The following is a 19,835-nucleotide window of genomic DNA, read 5'->3' as shown; positions in this document are numbered from 1 at the left end:
TATTTAACTAGGGGCAGCTAGGTGGCACAGTGGATAGAGCATTGGCACTGGAGTCAGAAATGTGTTCAAATGTGAGTTCAAATGTGGCCTCAGACACTTAATAACTGCCTAGCTGTGTGAACTTGGGCAAGTCACTTAACCCCATTGCCTTAAATAAATAAAAATTTTTTTTAATTATTTAACTAGATAGTATTGATAACCTTATCTGAAAATTGCATTTTTTTTGATCATTTATCAGTTGGGTAATGGTTCTTATTTTTTTTTACAAATTTGACTTAGTTCTCTATGTTTGAGAAATGAGATCTCTATCAGAGAAACTTGTTTCAGTATTTTTCCCCCATAGTTACTATTGCTAATTGTTTTTCCCTTCATTCTATACCCCCCTACCCCCATTTATTCTATACTGTGTCTCCTTTCAACTATTCCGTCTTCAGACATGTTTTGCATCAGACTACCTCCTTCCACAGTCTTCCTTCCCTTCTATCACCTATCCTCCCCTCCTTCTACCTCCACCCCTTTTCTCTCATTCCTTTCCTATCCTACTTTCTTCTAGAGCAAGATAGACTGCTATACCCAATTGAGTATATATGTTATTCCCTCTCTGAGCCAGTTCCAATGACAGTAAGGTTCACTCACTTCCTTCACTTTCCCCCCTCTACCATTCCACTGTCAAAGCTTTTTCTTGCCTCTTTAACTTAGATATTCTACCTCTCCCTTTCCCTTTCTCCCAGTATATTCTTCTCTCACCCATTAACTCATGTTTTTAATATGTTATCCCTTCAAATTCATCTTCTACCAGGGTCCACCTCCCTTTTCAGTTGAGTATAAAGCCATATTCTGATCATGGGTTTCATTCATCCTGTCATGTCTCAGGAAGGTCTTCCTTATATTAGACTCTCCAATCACTTTTGTTTGTTACCTAACCTTTGGAAGTTTATGCATAGATATTTTGAGGCCAAGAGATTTATAAGCGACTGCTTTCTTGGGTTTCATTTTCTATATACTTCTGAATTTGTCAACTTTTCTTCATTGTAGCTGTCATCTGTGAGATCTAACTTTGGGCAATACACAGAAATGTTTTCTCTCTTTCCCTTGCTTTTTAGAAAATATATTTTTATTAGCTTTGACTAGATGTTGTACTCCATCCTGACCAAAAAGCATCTAGCTTAGAAAAAAATCTTATAATTATCAAAAATAAGAGACAACAAAAATAATAGTTTCTATCAACTCACATTTCCATTATCTCATGTCTTCTGAATTTTTATGACAGTAAAATAGTATGCTCTGTCTCCAAGGGCAATCTTGAATGAAGATATGAAGAGAATAGGAAGGGTTTTACAAATAATATTCCTCAGCAGATGATAAAAATCAAGATTTCACTACACTTATTGTTTGTTGACTATTACTTTAAAGGCATTTGTATCAATAGAACAAAATAGTCTTTTCCCATTACCCCACTGTATATGACAATTGTGACAAAGAAAATTTTACTCAGCAACCCTCTGGTTACAGATATCAATCAAGGTGTGTATTAAGAGACATCTGTTGCCAAAGAGGTTTATTTTTGTCATAAAAGCTGTGGAATAAAGATTTCAAATGGAAGAAAGAGATTCCCTCCATATGGTGAAGTTCTCCAGAGAACCCTATGTTTGGACAACAATATACTGACTGCCAAAAGCCCGTAACATTGCAGAGCCTCCTAAATGAGACCCTTCATCCTAAAAAGAGTTCTGCCTAACCTTCAAACAAAAGACAAAATAAGTGAATGGAAAAAAACCTCTTATTATGTCTGTTGCATGCAGTTGTATAGAAAATCTATAGAAATGCTTCTTCAGTGTATATGTATAAAATATATATATTAACCTGATGTGGAAAATAAACTGAGCCCAAAATTGAATAGGAGAAGGAAAAGGGCCTAGATTTCATTGGTGTTTTTAACTGTGACATGCTTCTGTTTGAAACAAAGGTCTTTCTTTTTCACATCAGTATTCTTCCACAGTTCATGAATAATTAAAGTTGGTATAGCAAATGGTGGGCCTGACTGGCTACATAATATTACTAAGGAAGACTTACACAGGAGAAGTGAGGTAGGAGCAGAAAAGTGAGATAGTCATGCTGTAAATGAGAGATAAACTAGTGGACAGTGCTGATGCTGCAGTGGTATCCATATAATGTCAAGAGAACTAAAGAAGGGTCCCTTGTACTTTGAGTCAATTTCCTAGAGACAAGGAAAAAAGTTAAAACAAATGAGAATGTGAGAGAAGATTGAGATCAATACTATAGGAAGGAGTACCTACCATTGTTGAGATCACAGCTGTATTGACATATTGAAGAACTATTTCAAATAGTAGCTGGATGTTCCTATGTAAGGGATATGAGACATTAGAAAACAAACTGCCCCGGGGCAGCTAGGTGGCATAGTGGATAGAGTACTGGCCTTGGAGTCAGGAGTACCTGAGTTCAAATCTGGCCTCAGACACTTAATAATTACCTAGCTGTGTGGCCTTGGGCAAGCCACTTAACCACATTGCCTTGAAAAATCTAAAAAAAAAAAAAACCAAACAAAAAAACTGCTTATATAAGCAGGACTGCTTTTTATTTAAAATGCAGAAATTCAGTAAGCAAATTTGAGACGCTTTTCAAAATGTGTTCATGATTTTAGCATTAATTTTCAACAGGATTAAAGAAGAGAGGGAGGAATAATTGAATAAGGGTAATTTTGTAACATGGAGTACCTGGAGGAAGAGCAGGTGAATGCCAAACCAGAAGACTTTAAGTAGCAAAGGCAACATTATGATATCCAAATCCTGAGTAAAATAAGGAAAGAAGACAACAACAGAAGAGGCAATATTTTCTCAGTGACAAATTTCAGCCTCTTCAGTTTTGCTCAAGGTCTGATCAAATAACTAAGGCTATCTCCTGATAGAGAAAACTACAAATTGAGGGCAAATTTTCACAACTAATTATGTTAAAAACTTGCCATAAACTTCTTATGAAACTCTGTCTACATCCATGATTCCATGTTCTCCGGGCACCTGGTCGGCTTTGACACTTATTTGTTGTAGCACCCTGGACAAATTGTTTTGTCCTTTTTGACCTCAGTTTGCTTCCAAGTAAAATCTGATCTTTTAAGGCATCGTATATTACTCTGAACATCAGCCTCAAAATTTCCCTGAAATCCCCTGAGTTTTATGTAACTTGTATCTCAAAATTTAAATGGATCCATGATCTCATTGATGTAAGGATTTCCTCCAACATAATGGCTCAAGAGCTACCAATCTTTTTTTATTCCATGTAAACCTTGTCCATATCCTTCTGCAACTCTTTTTTTTTTTAGTTTTTTTCAAGGCAACTGGGGTTAAGTGGCTTGCCCAAGGCCACACAGCTAGGTAATTATTAAGTGTTTGAGACTGGATTTGAACCCAGGTACTCCTGACTCCAGGGCCGGTGCTTTATCCACTGCACCACTTAGCTCCTTTTCAATGAGACCATCCAAGTGTTGGGGTTTTTCATTTTCTCCTGACATTTTAATGTTCAAATACAAATACGCAGGCTTTCCATTTTACATTCTGTTCCATTGCTTTATGAGTGCTTCCCCTCATTTTTTTAGTCAATTGTTTCTTTGATGATTGATTTGGAAAGATCTCTGGACTTGGATTCAAAGGACCTTAATTCCAATTCTGACTCTGCCACATAATAATCTGTTTTTTCAGTTATTTTGGTCATGTCTGATTCTTTATGATCTCATTTGGAGGTTTTCTTGGCAAAGATATTGGAATAGTTTGTTTTTTCCTTCTTTAGATCATTTTACAGATGAAGAAACTGAGGTAAAGTGATGCAGAGTTAAATTCAGGGTCACCCAGCTCATCAATGTCTGAGGCCAAATTTGAACTCAGGAAAACTGAGTCTTCATGACATCAGGTCCAACACTCTATCCACTGTACCATCTAACTGCCCATACATAATATCTGTAACCTTAAACAAATCACATTTTTACTTTGCATACCTACATGGTACAATGGAGAGAGCAACTTATGTAAAGTCAGGGATCCTGGGTTCAAATCCCGGTTCCATTCATTATTATCCATTTGACCATGGGCAAGACACTTCAAACCCCTGTCTGCCTAAACCTCTGTATGGTCAAGCTCTATCTACATCCATGTTTCCATGTTCTCCAACCAGTCAGCTTTGACACTTCCTAGTTGTGACACCCTGGACAAATTGTTTTATCCTTTGGTCTCAGTTGCTTCAAGTAAAAGCAGATCTTTTAAGGTCTCTTTTTACCTCTTGAGATCTTTGAGACTGGACAATTCCTTGTCAGATGTGTTGCAGCAGGGATCCTTTCCAGGTATGGAGTTGGATTAGGTGGTATCTCTGTTCCCTTCCAGCTGAAATTGTGTAAGAAGTTAAGATTATCTCATCCTGTTTCAGATTTGAACTCAGATCTTCTTGACTTCAGACTCAATATTTTATCCACTAACAGCTGAGACATGATCCAGTATAAGGTCTGATCCTAGTGGACGGTTTTGATCACATCTTATACCTCTGCTCAGAATCTTTCAGGGGGCTCTTACTTTCTGGACAGTCCTCAGTTATCAGACAAGTCTGGTGGAAAACAACAAAAAAAAGTATGTAAACTATTCTTCCCTCTCAATGCCTATTCCTTCCCTACCTTTCCTTTCTTATTTTGAAATCATCAAGATTGGGGGCGGCTAGGTAGTGCAGTGGATCCTGGAATCAGGAGTACCTGAGTTCAAATCCAGCCTCAGACACTTAATGACTACCTAGCTTGTGTGGCCTTGGGCAAGCCACTTAACCCCATTGCCTTACAAAAACCTAAAAAAAAAATCATCTAGATATAAGGTCATCTATCTAATTAAACTTCCCCTGATGATGATAAAGTTCTGAGTCTTTTACTCCCTAAATAAGAATGTTAGCAGTTTAACTTTAATCCCTTGTATTTTTCACTCATGTTTTCTCTTAAGTTCTATATTTGAATGTCATATTTTATATTTTGTGGGTCTTTTGGATTCCCCCATCTGTTAATTATCTCCTGTGTCTACAGGAAAAAATTAGGAAAAAGCAGCAGAGAGAAGGCACTAATATGAAGAGGGACTTTTTTTAAATAGGTTTTTTCAAGGCAGTGGGGTTAAGTGGCTTGCCCAAGGCCACACAGCTAGGTAATCATTAAGTGTCTGAGGCCGGATTTGAACTCAGGTACTCCTCATTCCAGGGCCGGTGCTCTATACACTGTGCCACCTAACTGCCCCTTATGAAGAGGGATTTTAAAGGTTTCTTGTAAAATTTAGAATTTTGACTGATTGTGGAAGGAAACCAGAGTGGCCAGAAGGAACTTGAGCAGGGAGAGAACTCCAGGCATATAAGAATAAAGTGAGTAGGAGGTAGGAAGAAAGGTAGGAAGAAACCAAGTTATAAAGAGTTATGAATGCCAGGCAGAGAATTTGATTTGGAGGTGATTGGGAACCAGTGGGGTTTATTTTTTTTCTATTTAGTATTTTATTTTTTCCCAATTATATGTAAAAACATTTTTTAACATTGAGTTTTGGGGCGGCTAGGTGGCGCAGTGGATAAAGCACCGGCCCTGGAGTCAGGAGTACCTGGGTTCAAATCCAGTCTCAGACACTTAATGATTACCTAGCTGTGTGGCCTTGGGCAAGCCACTTAACCCCATTTGCCCTGCAAAAAAACCTAAAAAAAAAACATTGAGTTTTTAAAAATTTTTATTTATTTTGAATTTTACAATTTTTCCCCCCAATCCTACTTCCCTGCCCCCCCACCCCCCCACAGAAGACAGTCTGCCAGTCTCTACATTGTTTCCATGGTTTACAATGATCCAAATCAAATGTGATAAGAGAGAAATCACATCCTGAAGGAAGAAACACAAAGTAAAAGAGATAGCAAGATCAGACAATAAAATATCAGAGTTTTTTCCTAAATTAAAGGTTCTTGGTCTTTGTTCAAACTCTACAATTCTTTCTCTGGATACAGATGATATTCTCTGTCACAGACAGCCCCAAATTGTCCCTGTTGTTGCACTGATGGAATGAGCGAGTCCTTCAAGGTTGATCATCACTCCCATGTTGCTGTTAAGGTGTACAGTGTTTTCTGGTTCTGCTCATCTCACTCAGCATCAGTTCACGCAAATCCTTCCAGGCTTCCCTGGATTCCCATCCCTCCTGGTTTCTAATAGAACAATAGGTGTTCCATGACTTAACATATACCACAGTTTGCTAAGCCATTCCCCAATTGAAGGACTTTTTCTTGATTTCAAATTCTTTGCCACCACAAACAGGGCTTCCATGAATATTTTTGTACAAGTGATGTTTTTATCCTTGTTCATCATCTCTTCAGGGTATAGACCCAGTAGTTAACATTGATTTTTTAAAAAATTGAATTTCAGGGGCAGCTAGGTGGCGTAGTGGATAAAGCACCCGCCCTGGAGTCAGGAGTACCTGGGTTCAAATCAGGTCTCAGACACTTAATAATTACCTAGCTGTGTGGCCTTGGGCAAGCCACTTAACCCCGTTTGCCTTACAAAAAAACCTAAAAAAAAAATTGAATTTCAAATGCTTTCCCTTTCTTCTTTCTTGTCCCCTAATTGAGAAGGCCAGCAATTTTATGTAGTTTATATATGTTAACAGTCATGCAAAATATTTCCTTGTTAGTTGTGTTATAAAATAAAATATAAACCAAACAAATGAAGAGAAAAAATAAAGTTTAGAAAAGTATGTTTCAATCTGTATTCAGACTCTATCAAATTTTTCCTCTGGAGGTGGATAGCATTTATCACCACCAGGCCCTTGGAAATGCTTTGGATCATTGTATTGCTGAGAATACCTAAGTCATTGTATAAATTGCTGTTGCTATATAAAATATTCTCCTGGTTGTGCTAATTTCACTTTAATTTCTTGTAAGTCTTTCCATGTTTTTCTGCAAAAACCTAAAAAAAACAAAAAAGATTAAAAAAACAAAAATAAAAAATAGAGACAATAAGGAAGAGGGGAGGTTTTTTGGGGGAAATGAAAATTAAGGGTTTTATAGATGTTTCTTGAGTCTGAGATACCTAACATCCTGTTGAAAGTGACCAATAGACCTGAATATCTAGATAGTCTAGATATATCTCTATAGTATTCTACCAGAGGAAGCTGATGAGATACCCTCAAGGGAGAGTATTAGCTAGGTGACAGAACCTAGAATTTTAAGACAGGAAGATAGAAATTTGAATTCTTCCTCCTTCCATGGGCAAGTCACTTTCTCTGTGTCTCAGTTTCTTCATCTGTAAAACTTCACAGGATTATTATGATAATCTAATGGGTTAACATACGTAAAGCACTTTGCAAACACTAAATAAACTCAAGCTTGTAATTTGAGGGTGAAGAAAATAGGACTTAGAAGTGAACTTTGTGGGATGCCATAAGTGTGATGTGTGTGTGGAGAAGGACAAACAGCAGTGTCATATAAACCCAGAGTGTGTGTGTAGTATTTTCGATGTGGGGATAGTTAATAGTTCCAAACAGATAGGTCAAGGATAAAAACTGAGAAAAGAACATTACATTTTGTAACTAATAGGTCATTGATTAATTAATAGGTCATCTTGGAGAAACCATGCTTCTCTTTGTCTATCCTAAATTTCCAAAAGCTTTTCTGGGAACTACATTACACTGTTGACTGATAATGAACTAAGAATATGCTGTCTAACCATGCCTCAACTATTTTGTATTTGTGAAGCTGATTTTAGGAATCCATGTGTAAGACTTGATAGTTATCACTCTGAAATTTTGTCTTATTATTTTTAGTATAGTAGATAGTTAACCTATTGATAATTTTAGGTTCTGATTCTGTATCTACCATTGTGTTACCAATCCTTCCCCATTTTTTAGCATGACATTTATGCATTTATCCAAGTCATAGATAAAAAGGCTAACCAACACAGGACTAAGAACAGGTCCTGGATAATTCCACTGATATTTCCTTCTAAGTTGACATTGAATCATTAACAATTAATTACTAGTCATTCAATTAGATCCAAATCCTTCCAATTGTGCTATCACTTAACTTTCATCTTTCCAACTTTTACACAAGATGAAGAAGCTAAGAGGCATGAAGGTGAGATTCTGCGATACTTTACCAGACCACTTTGCTGAAATCTAGATATACTTTCTCTTTCACTTTGCCCTGATCTACAAGTTACATAATCTCATTTTTTGAAAAAAGGAAGAAAAGGAAAAAAAAAAGGAAACCAGATTACTTTTTTTTCTGCTGAAACTGTGTGGATTTTTTATTTTCATTCCTTTTTGGTTCTTAACCACATTTTAAAAATGCATCCTAGAATTCTACCAGAAGTCAACAACTCACTAACCTTTAACATTTTCTGGTTTGTTTGTTTTTTTTAAATTTTGACACTATTTGCCCTTCTCCAGTCCTGTAAATTTTGTCCCTATCTCCAAGATTTTTAGATGTTATTGACCATGACACTATTACATTTTTAAGTTATTTCAGTTCATCAGGGCCAGGTAACCTGAATTTATCAGGAGTAGCCAAGTACTTACCATCACCCTTTCTGATCTTGGAATTCATCTCTCATAACTCTTTTTGTTCTACCCTTTCCAGGCAATAGAGCCTTCATTTTGACTGAGAAAAACAAGCAAAATAAGGGTTCCTCAATTTTGGAGTTCCTTAAACCAGCTTCACACATACAAAATGATGGAGGCATGGTTAGGCAACTATTTATCTGAAAAAGATCTGGAGGTTTTAGTAGTCTTCTTTTGGCTCCAATTACCACAGAGGAGCAGTCCTATCTATTCTTGGTTTATCTTTTCTTACTTTTTGCTGGTTTTTTTTTTTAAGGTTTTTGCAAGGCAAATAGGGTTAAGTGGCTTGCCCAAGGCCACACAGCTAGGTTAATTATTAAGTGTCTGAGGTCGGATTTGAACTCAGGTACTCCTGACTCCAAGGCCTGTACTCTATCCATTGTGCCACCTAGCTGCCCCCTTTTTGCTGTTCTTAGCTTTCTCAACAAATTTAACCCATTCTCAGCTTTAACCCTGATTGCTAATATTATTTTTTTCATTAACTTCTCTTGAATCCATTTTCTTTATAAATCTTAAAAATCTCTTCCAATAACTTTCATTTCTCTCTTTAGAATTGTTTTCCTCAGTGCCCCTCGTGAAAACCTTTCCTGATTATTCCTAGCTCTAAAATTATGTATTATCTACTCTGTAAAATTATCATATGCATTTTGCCCTTGGTTAAATGTTCCCCAGGGCTTAGCATATGAAATATTAGATAGTGAATAAAATCTTTATATTGAGAAAGGAATATTAGCAACAAAAATATCAACAGAAAAGGAAGTAGAGCTATCAGATAGACATCCTAAGTGCCACTAGTACAAAACCTTGAAGAAGGCTTCTAAGCTCATTGAGTGGATTCTCTATGGAAGATCTCTGGAAGAAAGTAGACAAAAATCACAATGAATAAAGAGGACATGAATAGATTGCTTTGTGCCTGTGAAGGGCAAACCCACCACAGTAAGATTGCAGTTCTTTAGAGGAAGCAGCAGTGGTAAAAAAAGGGTTTCTAGACTTAGGCCAGAGGAGATCTGATTTTGAATTTAGCTAACTGCTTGACTATGTCCAAGTAATTTTATTTCAGTGAGCTTCAATTTTTTTGTTTGTTTGTTTATTTTGGAGTAAGTTGCTTACCCAAGATCACACAGCTAGGTAATTATTTGACATTCCAATGAATAGTTTGAATTAATTTCTCTAAGGATTGACTGGTTTTATTTCCTTGTTGTCCAAGGGACTCTCAAAAAGTTCTCTCCAGCATCACAGTTCAAAAGCATCAATTGTGTAGAGCTCAGCTTTCTTTAGAGTTCAGTTCTTTTTTGCAAGACAATGGGGTTAAGTGGTTTGCCCAAGTCCACACAGCTAGGTAATTATTAAATGTTTGAGTTCAAATTTGAACTCAGGCCCTCCTGACTCCAGGGCTGGTGCTCTATCCACTGCACCACCTGGCCGCCCCTAGAGTTCAATTCTTACAGTCATCCATTGCTACTAGAAGAATCTTAATTTTGACTACATGGATTTTTGTCAGCAAGGTGATGTTCTCCCTTTTAGTATGCTGTCCAGATTTGCCATAGCCTTCCTTCCAAGAACTATGGCTGCAGCCGCCATCCACAATGATCCGCAAGAATATGAAATCTGACACCGCTTCCACTCCTTCTATTTCTCTATTTGTCAAGAAGTGATGGGACCAGTTGCCAAGATCTTAGGTTTCAATCTAGTTTTTACACTTTCCTCTTTCATCCTTTTTTTTCCCTCACCTATAAAATTTTTAGTACTTTTCTTGTAGGGTTGTTGTGAGGATCAAATGATATAAGGTAGGGGCCGCTAGGTTGCACAGTGGATAAAGCACCGGCCCTGGAGTCAGGAGTACCTTGGTTCCAATCGGCTCATACACTTAATAATTACCTAGCTGTGTGGCCTTGGGCAAGCCACTTAACCCCATTTGCCTTGCAAAAACCTAAAAACAAAAAATGAGATAAGGTAGTTAAAGCATTGTATAATCCCTCAAAAGTGATATTATTCTAATTATTCCTTCATTTTTCCCCCCTCAAAAAAGGCTGTATTCCCTATTCTCTAGATCCCTATCAAGGAAACCTTCCTTATATAGAGAGCATACCAGAACCGACATAATCAGTTGGTTCCAGAACCAACTCCATTTTTATATACATACTTATTTATATGGAACATTTTATTAAATAACTAAGAAATATCGCATTGGTATCCTCTGTGCTTAATTATACTAAAAGTTCCATAGAATGTTGTTTCTCTGAGAGTACTAATCTTAAAATAAATGTTGAATGTTGAATGTATCCCCCAGGAGCTGTTGTGACCATTACTGCACCAGTTAATATGAACGTGGACAGTCTCCAGTCTCTGTCATCTGATGGTGCTACGTTAGCGGTGCAGCAAGTGATGATGGGAGGTCAAAGTGAGGATGAATCTGTGGATAGCACCGAAGATGATGGAGGGGAGCTCACAGCAACAAACATTAGTGGCCTGGTATTGGATAACAGTGATTCTCTGCAGTAGGAAGCAAGAGAATATGGCCCTAGTTAGGAGAAAAAAAAAATGGACTTGACTGACTTTTTATAGTTTGCACAGCAAACATTTTACACAAGTTTTATTTCTAATGTTTTATATGTAGATATAGAAGGGTGCACTTTTTGTATTTCATAGTAAGCTTAAACAGTCTTTGCAGGTACAGCAACTTCTTTCAAATGTGTGTGTGGTTTTTTTGTTTGTTTGGGGGGTTTTTGAATTTTTCTTTAAAGGTTTAACTCTAATATAATGAATGACAAACATCCCTTGAGTCCCTTTATTATATCAATGGAAAGTGCTACCATTTTCTAAAAAATTATGCTGTTTTAATTTTTCTGTGTACTTTAAAGCAGATTTTCAGTGGGCTAGCTTAAATCTATAGCCGGTGAAATTGGATTCTTATTTTAGGCCCATCTATTTAGAAGAAGCCTTTGCACCTTAAAACTGCCAGTATGAGGTGAACAGCAACACGACATTATAAAAGAAGTATGATTAAGTTGTGATTGTATGACATTTTAAAACAAGCTTAAATTTCTCTCATTCAGTGAGCCTGTTTCATTTGTTATTTTAAAAAATGAAAAAAGAAAAAACCTCCTATTTTTACTTTGCTAAAATTACAGGATAAAAACTATTTTTATAAATTGATTACTAATTGGGATTATGAATATATTGAACATAATTTCTAGAGAACAATACATATTTAGTGTTTCAAAATGGAAGTTTTTAAACTGATTAAATTTAATGAACATGTCCAAATTTAGTATTCCATAGTTCTCAGACTGTATCTCAGATCCATCCCAGAATTAATTAATAAATTAATCATTTAATAATGAAGAAACAGCAACTCATAATGAAATTTTTAATATCTTCAAATACTAGTTTATATGTTCTGGCCAGACTCATTTCACATTTGACCTAAACTTATATTTAAAGGTATTTGCTAAATATATATTTAAATAAGTGAAAATGGTACCCAGTAATGGATCTTAAACAACCAGTTTCCATATGTTTCTCATTTAAATATTTTTTATTAGTTTTCTACCACATTAACCATGTTGTTACTTTGGAGTTAAGAAACAATGCTATGTAAAATATATAACAGTCTCTTCAGATACTTCAGGACACTAGGATAGATAGCAAGCCAATCTCCTGGAAGTGATTTAAAAATATTAATCAACTAGTGATCAAAACTAATTTCATCATAATTATGGTTTGATTACATATTTTCTTTCCAGTCAATTTTGCTCATTGGTGTTTGTTCATGTGCAATTGTTTGGTTTTTGATCCTGAACATCAATATTTCTTCATTACATACTATTTTAAAGATGATTTCTAGATACCGTCAACTGTTTTGAAGTCTAAAATTCATTTTCCCCTCTTGATCTTATGGTAATGCTGGATTTGGAATAATAATAGAACTTTTGACTTCTGAGTTGATGTACAATTAATGAAAAGAAAAAATATATTCTTTTTTCTTCCAACCCATTTAATAGTTTAGAAAAACATTCTTTAAATGATTTCTTTTAAAGAATGCCAAAATCAACTTAATTTGTTTATATGAAATATTTATATGGTTTGGATATTATCAGTTCTTGAGATGCAGCCACAGATTATTGAACTAATATTGTAATGAAGTATTTTTTATGAAGATTTGTTTTTCTGGTACCATTTCCCCCCAGTAGATATTAAATTTATACTTTTGGCCTTCTAAAGAGAATTGTTTATTTTAAAGATGATGTCAAAAACTAATTTAAAAATTACTTAACTCCTCAGTTTAACAAGGAAGGAAATAACACTTTTAAAAAGCAAGGATTTTCTTGTAAATTTTACTGCGATAATTAAACATATATATGACTAAAAACTCATTTCTCTTATCAATTTGACTCAAACTCTAACTTGCCAAAGTTATTTTTTTTAAGCAGAAACTACAGAAACTATTTCTTCCCTTTTTAAGTTATTCCTAGAATTCTTTACGAATTTTTTGATTCAGATGAAAAATTGTTAATGTTTGCTTTTTTAATTATTCCAGAAATTTGGAAATCATGTTATAATAGATTCATTAAATTGTGAGTTAAGGGGGCTTTGTGCTTTGTTTGTTGGAGTGCCAAACTTTTGAAGTTTGGAGAATGTAAAGTTATTTTCATTTTGCAAATTGAAAATGAGTTCTAAAAACTAATTGAAAATGAGTTCCAAAAACTAGTGATTCAAGCAGTCATTCAAGCTAAGTGAATTATATGGTTTTTTCCCCCTCCTTTTCATTTAAAAAAATGTTTGGAATTGTTTTCCTTCAAACTAAAAATCCTTAATTACCACTTTAGAAGAATAGACAAAGGATAAATTTAAGTTTTGGGAGGGACATGCCATAAGAAACCTTAATTACTACTACTAATATGCTAAAAACATACTTATTTTACATGATTAGCCATTTTCTTTTTCCTCCAGTAATTCATCAATATCTCAAAAACATTTCCTTTCCATCCATTCCATGTATCTAAGAGAATCTATGAGATATACTTTTCGGATGAAAAAATTGAATACCAATTCTATTATTGAATTCTTTACTAGGGTCAGGAAGATTCTTTCAAATGTGCTTTAAAGTTTGACTTGTTGATGTTGTTGTTACTGTTGTTCCCTCATAGATCAAATAAGTTCGGTTGGCTTTGCCAAACCCAAATGAAACTCTTAACTGCTGGGCTTGCTAAACTGCTTCAGTATTTTGGGGATTTTTCCCCAGGTGGTGAAATATATTCCTCCTTTTATCCAGTATGTGAAATAAACTGGGAAAGAGCACAAGTATGCTGTTTAGACAGATTATCCAACAAATATTTGTTAGTAACCTGTTATGTGAAAGCATACAGCATTCTTTCTTATGAATTAGTTCCTTGTAATCTGTTAAATGATCTTTGTTTCAAATCTGTGTGAGAAAGTAATAGGGCACTTTTTTTCTTTTTACACAAATTTGGGCTTATCATCCAGATTTTTGTCCATATAGAGGGCTGTCTCTGGCAGATAGTGACAAAAAAATTCCAGAAATCTTTGTTTTAAATATATTTGGTCTATGAAACTGACAATCTTTAAAATGTGAATACTGTAATATTAAGTTTTTCTTGGATTGTTGTCTTTAAAAAAGGATTTTTGTGAAGCAACTGATTTATCAAAGAAAATAATTAAAAATAGAAACATACTCTGTGGATGATGTATTATTACATGAAAATGAAACAACTCTCTGGAAAAACACATTTTATATTTTAAGTACAGCGTTCAGATTACTTTAGAACATAGTCTCTGGAAATTTAAGAATTTAGCATAATCCCTACACAACAAAAATTAATTCATGTACCACTGGAATTGTTGGGCTCACATTGCAAAACTGTGGAATCCAAAGCTGTAAAGGATCCCAGATCCCATCAAATCAACGCTGCATTTGAACAAGAATCCTGTCTGCCAAATACCCAACAAGTTGTCATCCAGTTTTTGTTTCAAGACTTCCACTAAGGGGGAAATTCATTGCCTCTGGATAATCCTCATTACTAGAAACTTTTTCCTTAATTAAGACAATTTGTATCTGCCAGCTTCACCTGTTATTCCTGGTTCTGCCCTTGGGGACCAAGGAGATAAATCTAGTTTCTCATTCTTCCTTTGGAGATAATCCTTCATTTATCAGAAGACTGCCTTGCCTCCCCTATATCTTCTCTGCTCCAGATTAAAAATTCTTCCACTACTCCTTATATGGCATGATTTTAGGATCCTTTGCCATCCTACTTGCCCTTTTTACATACTCTGCCGCTTATTAAATTCCTTCCCAAAATGTAGTATCCAGAGTTGAAAATAAAACTGTAAATTATAGTGATGTTATCTCCAACTGTCATATTTCAGAGGTCAGTAGGTTTTACCTATGCAAGAGGGGAAAGAGGAAATTTGCTTTTTGAAAAGCTTTTGGAAAAACTTAAGATAAGGTTAGGGACCAGGATCAGGTCTAGACTGGAAATTTCACTGGTATGGGAAACTCTCAGGTAAAGAAACTCTCGCAATCAGGGTAGGTTGGCATCTTCTTTGCAACTTACAGTCTTTGAAAGAAAAAAAGAAAGTAGACTAGAGCACTGAAACGATAAGCAACTTGTTCCAGATCACATAAGTAATATATATATATTTTTTTCAGAAGCAGGATTTGAACCCAGATCTTCTGATTTCAAGATCAGCTTTCTATTCATTATACTATTATGCCTCTCATTAAAATAACAGTAGCAAAAATACTCGAAAAAAAGACTTATTCTTGGTTTTTAAAATATCTTCCCAAAATAAAGTTACGGAAGATATTTCTTATATGAATATTATTTTCTTGGCAAGAACTATCTGTAAAAAGGTTTTTAATTTGAAGGAAATACATAATTTTGCTTATAATGAACTATGTTATTAAGATTTAAAGAGTGTACACCAAATTTAAGTTTAAAAATATCAGGGGTGGCTAGGTGGCGTAGTGGATAAAGCACTGGCCTTGGAATCAGGAGTACCTGGGTTCAGATCTGGCCTCAGACACTTAATAATTACCTAGCTGTGTGGCCTTGGGCAAGCCACTTAACTCCATTTGCCTTGCAAAAACCGAAAAAAGAAAAAGAATATCAACATACTAAAATAGTAAGTTGAATCTAATAAGATTAAATGTAATGGAGATAAATGTAAAGGCTTTAGAGGTTGGTTTTTTTTAGCACAAATTCAGGCTTATAGGGGAGGGTTTCTTTTTTTTAATATTATGCATGTTGTATTTTTATTTATTTTGTTAAGTATTTCCCAAATGCATGTGTTAACATTTGTTTCTTATTTTGAGTTCCAAATTCTCTCTTTTCTAGATTCTCTTTCTACCTATCGAAAAGGCAAGAAAAATTATAGTCATTATACATGTGAAGTCATGCAAAACATTTCCATATTAGTCATGTTGCAAAAACAAAAAGGCAAGAAAAATTAAAAAGTGAAAAAATATGCTCAATCAAGAAAAGAAAATCTTTACTTTTTTTCTTCTTTGAATCAAGGAAGTTCAAAAAGGAAAACACAGTTTTTAATTAAAATTAAAAGAAGAAAAGCTGATAAAAATAGAATAGAGGAAAAACCTTGGGATGACCAAAAGTATGTATTTTTTGGTCAAAAAATAATTTGACATTCTATATTAATACTAACTGTTGCAAAGTACTTTTTCTTAATTAGTTTATTATAGAAGTAAGAGTTACAGAATTAAAGAATTTCAAATGCTATTCAGGACACCCCACACCTGAAAAACAATTCCTCCACAATACACCTAAGCAAATGGCTATTTTATTTTTACTTGAAGATGGAAGGAGAACAAATTATCTCACAGGGCTGCCATTTCTGCTTTTAGATCATTTTCATTTTTTAGGAAATTTTTCTCACATCATCTTTAAATTTGCTTTTTTGCCATTTTGATCCATTGCTCCTGGATCTGTCCTCAATTCCATCTTGTCCATGGCAGTTTTTCAAATAACTGAATACAGCAGGTTTTTCCCCCCCTAAGTTTTGTCTTCTCTGGGATAAACATTATCATATCCTTCCACACTGATCTAATGTGGCATGAACAGGCTTCTGAATACACTATATTTCTTTATTTGTGACAACCAGAACTAAACACAAACTCAACTGTAACCTGACTAGGTCACAGCACAATGGGACCATCCTCTCATTATTCTTGAAAACTATTTCTTTCATTGTAGCTTAAAAACTGTATTAGCTTTCTTGGTTGCTTATTACCACACTTACTCCTAGAAAGAGCTTGTAGTTCACTAAAATTCCCAGATCTCTCTTTCATATGAACTGATGTCTGACCTTCTTGTTTTGTAAATTTTTGAATCGAAATGTAAGAGCTCTTAAGTTTAATCTTGTTTAATTTGTGAACATTGATTGAAAGAACTGGGGAATTTTAATGTGCAGAAAATGAAGCTTAATGAAGATCAAGAAGTTAACTATCAGGGCAGCTAGGTGGCACAGTGGATAGAGCACTGGCCCTGGAGTCAGGAGTACCAGAGTTCAAATGTGGCCTCAGACCCTTAATAATTACCTAGCCATGTGGCCTTGGGCAAGCCACTTAACCCCACTGCCTAGCAAAAAAAAAAAAAAAAAAGAAGTTAACTTTTATCTTCAAAAGTATCTGAAGGGCTTCAGTGGAGAAGAGGGTTGAGATTTGTTCTATATAATAGGGGTAAAACCAGGAGTAATGATTAGAGTTTAGCAAAGAGATCAATTTAGAATTGAAGTAGTAGGAAACTTCTTTCAATTAGAGCTATCTGAAAATGTAGGTAAATGATAGGTACACCCTCCATCAAGCAAAGCTTTGCTGGATTGTTGAATACCTCATTAGCAGATGGTTACAGCCTTGAATGAGTTGAAGGAGCTCAGCAGTCAGCAAATTACAGCTGGTGGGACAAATATGGTCTAGTTCCTGTTTTTGTATGACTCTTAAGCCAAGGATAGTGTTTTATATTTTTTAATGGTTTTTCAAAAATCAGAAAAGAATAATTTTTATGATACATGAAAATTATATGAAATTCAAATTTTAGTGCCCATAAACAAGTTTTATTGGAACATAGTCGTGCCCCTTTGTTTACAGGTTATTCATGGCTGCTTTTGTGCTGCAATGTCAGAATTACATAGATAACTGCGTGTGGCACTCTCAGTATTTCACATTGCTCCTTGGTTCACTACAAATTGCAGTGACAGTTAAAATCAACAGTGTTTCTGGGAACACACATTCTTATGTTCACATGCACACATGTGCACACATACATATATATAATTACATATATATGTTTACCTGTAAAATTAACAGCAAAACAAAAGAAAATTGGGTATCAAATGTCATGCTTTTAAAATGTGGAGGGTTGGTTATTTTGTTATCAAATTGATGGCAGTCAGCAGTAACATAACTGAGCTAAGAGAAAATAAAATGCATCAATATTACTAGCCTAAATATTCATACATTATTGCTACAAAGTTTCTGAGTGACTCATTTGTTAGTCAAACAAGAATTTATGTATGGTGAGTTAATTAAACATGTTTGATTTCAGCAGCTGAATAAATGTGATCACAGAAAATAATCTTGTTTAAGAATATTAGCCTTTCAGCTCAATTAAACCCATACGTTCATGGATTGATGGTACTTGGCAATACCTCTTTGTGTGAAAAGACATTTTCAAAGATGAAATATGTAAGATCTCATCATAGAGTAGCATTAACCGATGAACATTTACAATTGATTTTGGTGATAGGGAACACTAACTTTGAATCCCAGTTAAGTGAAATGTTACCTTCCTCCCTCCAAAATTAAATTTTTATCGTTAGACCTGTATTGTAAAAAAAATGTACCCATTATTTTTATACTTTGAATGTGGTCAATAAAAATGTGGAAATTTGTTTTCTCTTGTGTTTAAATACCTATATAATATTTTGCCTGTTAATTCACAAAGTCTAAAATATTTGTTTTCTGACTCTTAACATAGAAAGTTTGCTGACTCCTGGATGAAATAGCTACAAAGGTTTCTTTTAAATCTGAAATTCTGTGATTTAAACCAAAAGTTTGAGATAGATCAATTGACATAACAATTGACATAACCAAAAGGGGTTTAAGAAATGACTTAGCAGATACTTCAGTTACTTGCCAAACTGAAATAAAAATAGCAGCCAAAAGCAATAATTTCAATTTGGATCAATGTACAACATAGAAACAATGTAAAGACTGACAAATTGCTTTCTGTGGAGGGTGGGGGAGCGGGAAGTAAGATTAGGGGGGAAAATTGTAAAACTCAAAATAAATAAAATCTTTAATAAAAAATACTTCCAAAAGGAAAAAAGTGATAATTTCTAATATAAACATTTTAAAATATGATGGAGATATTCTAGGTCAATGTGACCAACAAGATGAAGGATTAAACCTTTTTTTTTATCTTCAGAACCTTTCAAACTTATTGATAAGGTTGGGGTGGCTATGTGGCAGTGGATAGAGCACCAGCCCTGGAGTCAGGAGTACCTGAGTTCAAATCCAGCCTCAGACACTTAATAATTATCTAGCCATGTAGCCTTGGGCAAGCCACTTAACCCCATTGCCTTGCAAAAACTAAAAAAAAAAAAAAAAACCCAACAAACTTATTGATAAGGCAAAGTTAAAGAAAAGAACATCTAAGAAAGAGAAGAGGCACTGGAGTAGAAGGCAACCATTTCAATTGGAGATTATTAGTGTTGGTTGTACTCTTGTTTTCACCACCTTCTCCCTCCCCCAAAAATCTAAAGAAACAGAAAAGAAATTTTGAAAACAAAAATTGAATTTCTTAATTTAATTAAGCTTTATTTAAAGCTAGTACTTGTTTAAATTGACTAAAGTAGTTTATTAACCTAATTTTTAAGAATAGGGGAGAACAAATTGTGAATATTTTAAAAATGAAAAAGGAAAATTTATAATAAAAAAATTATTAGAAACTCTTCAACTATATGACAACACAACCAGCCTTTAAATGAAATGGAAGAATATTTACAAAAATGTTAAATGATTAGATTAACAAATCAAGAAATAGAGAATTTAAATAATATGATATCAGGAAAAAGAAATTGAATAATCCATAAATGAATCAAAGAAAGAATACCAGGACCAAATTAATTTACAAGTTAACTTGATCAAATATTCAAAAAAACATTTCCAATCACAAATTTTGTTAA

General features: G+C 34.5%; 1 protein-coding gene across 14 annotated transcripts in view; it reads left to right on the top strand.

The window, feature by feature from the left end:
• The window catches only part of PKNOX1 (PBX/knotted 1 homeobox 1), a 228,685-nt gene extending 214,378 nt beyond the window's left edge, over positions 1-14,307 (top strand). For all 14 annotated transcript variants that reach the window (XM_074213902.1, XM_074213901.1, XM_074213891.1 and 11 more), the window contains one exon: positions 10,903-14,307. In XM_074213902.1, the coding sequence (XP_074070003.1) occupies positions 10,903-11,114 (212 nt within the window). In that variant the 3' untranslated portion in view covers positions 11,115-14,307. The remainder of the gene's footprint in view (positions 1-10,902) is intronic.
• Positions 14,308-19,835: the final 5,528 nt, after the last annotated feature.

Source organism: Macrotis lagotis, chromosome 1 (assembly GCF_037893015.1).
Source record: "Macrotis lagotis isolate mMagLag1 chromosome 1, bilby.v1.9.chrom.fasta, whole genome shotgun sequence".
NCBI classification, from domain to species: Eukaryota; Metazoa; Chordata; class Mammalia; order Peramelemorphia; family Peramelidae; genus Macrotis; species Macrotis lagotis.
Note: the sequence above shows the minus strand (reverse complement) of the source record. Positions and strands in the feature narration are given on the sequence as shown.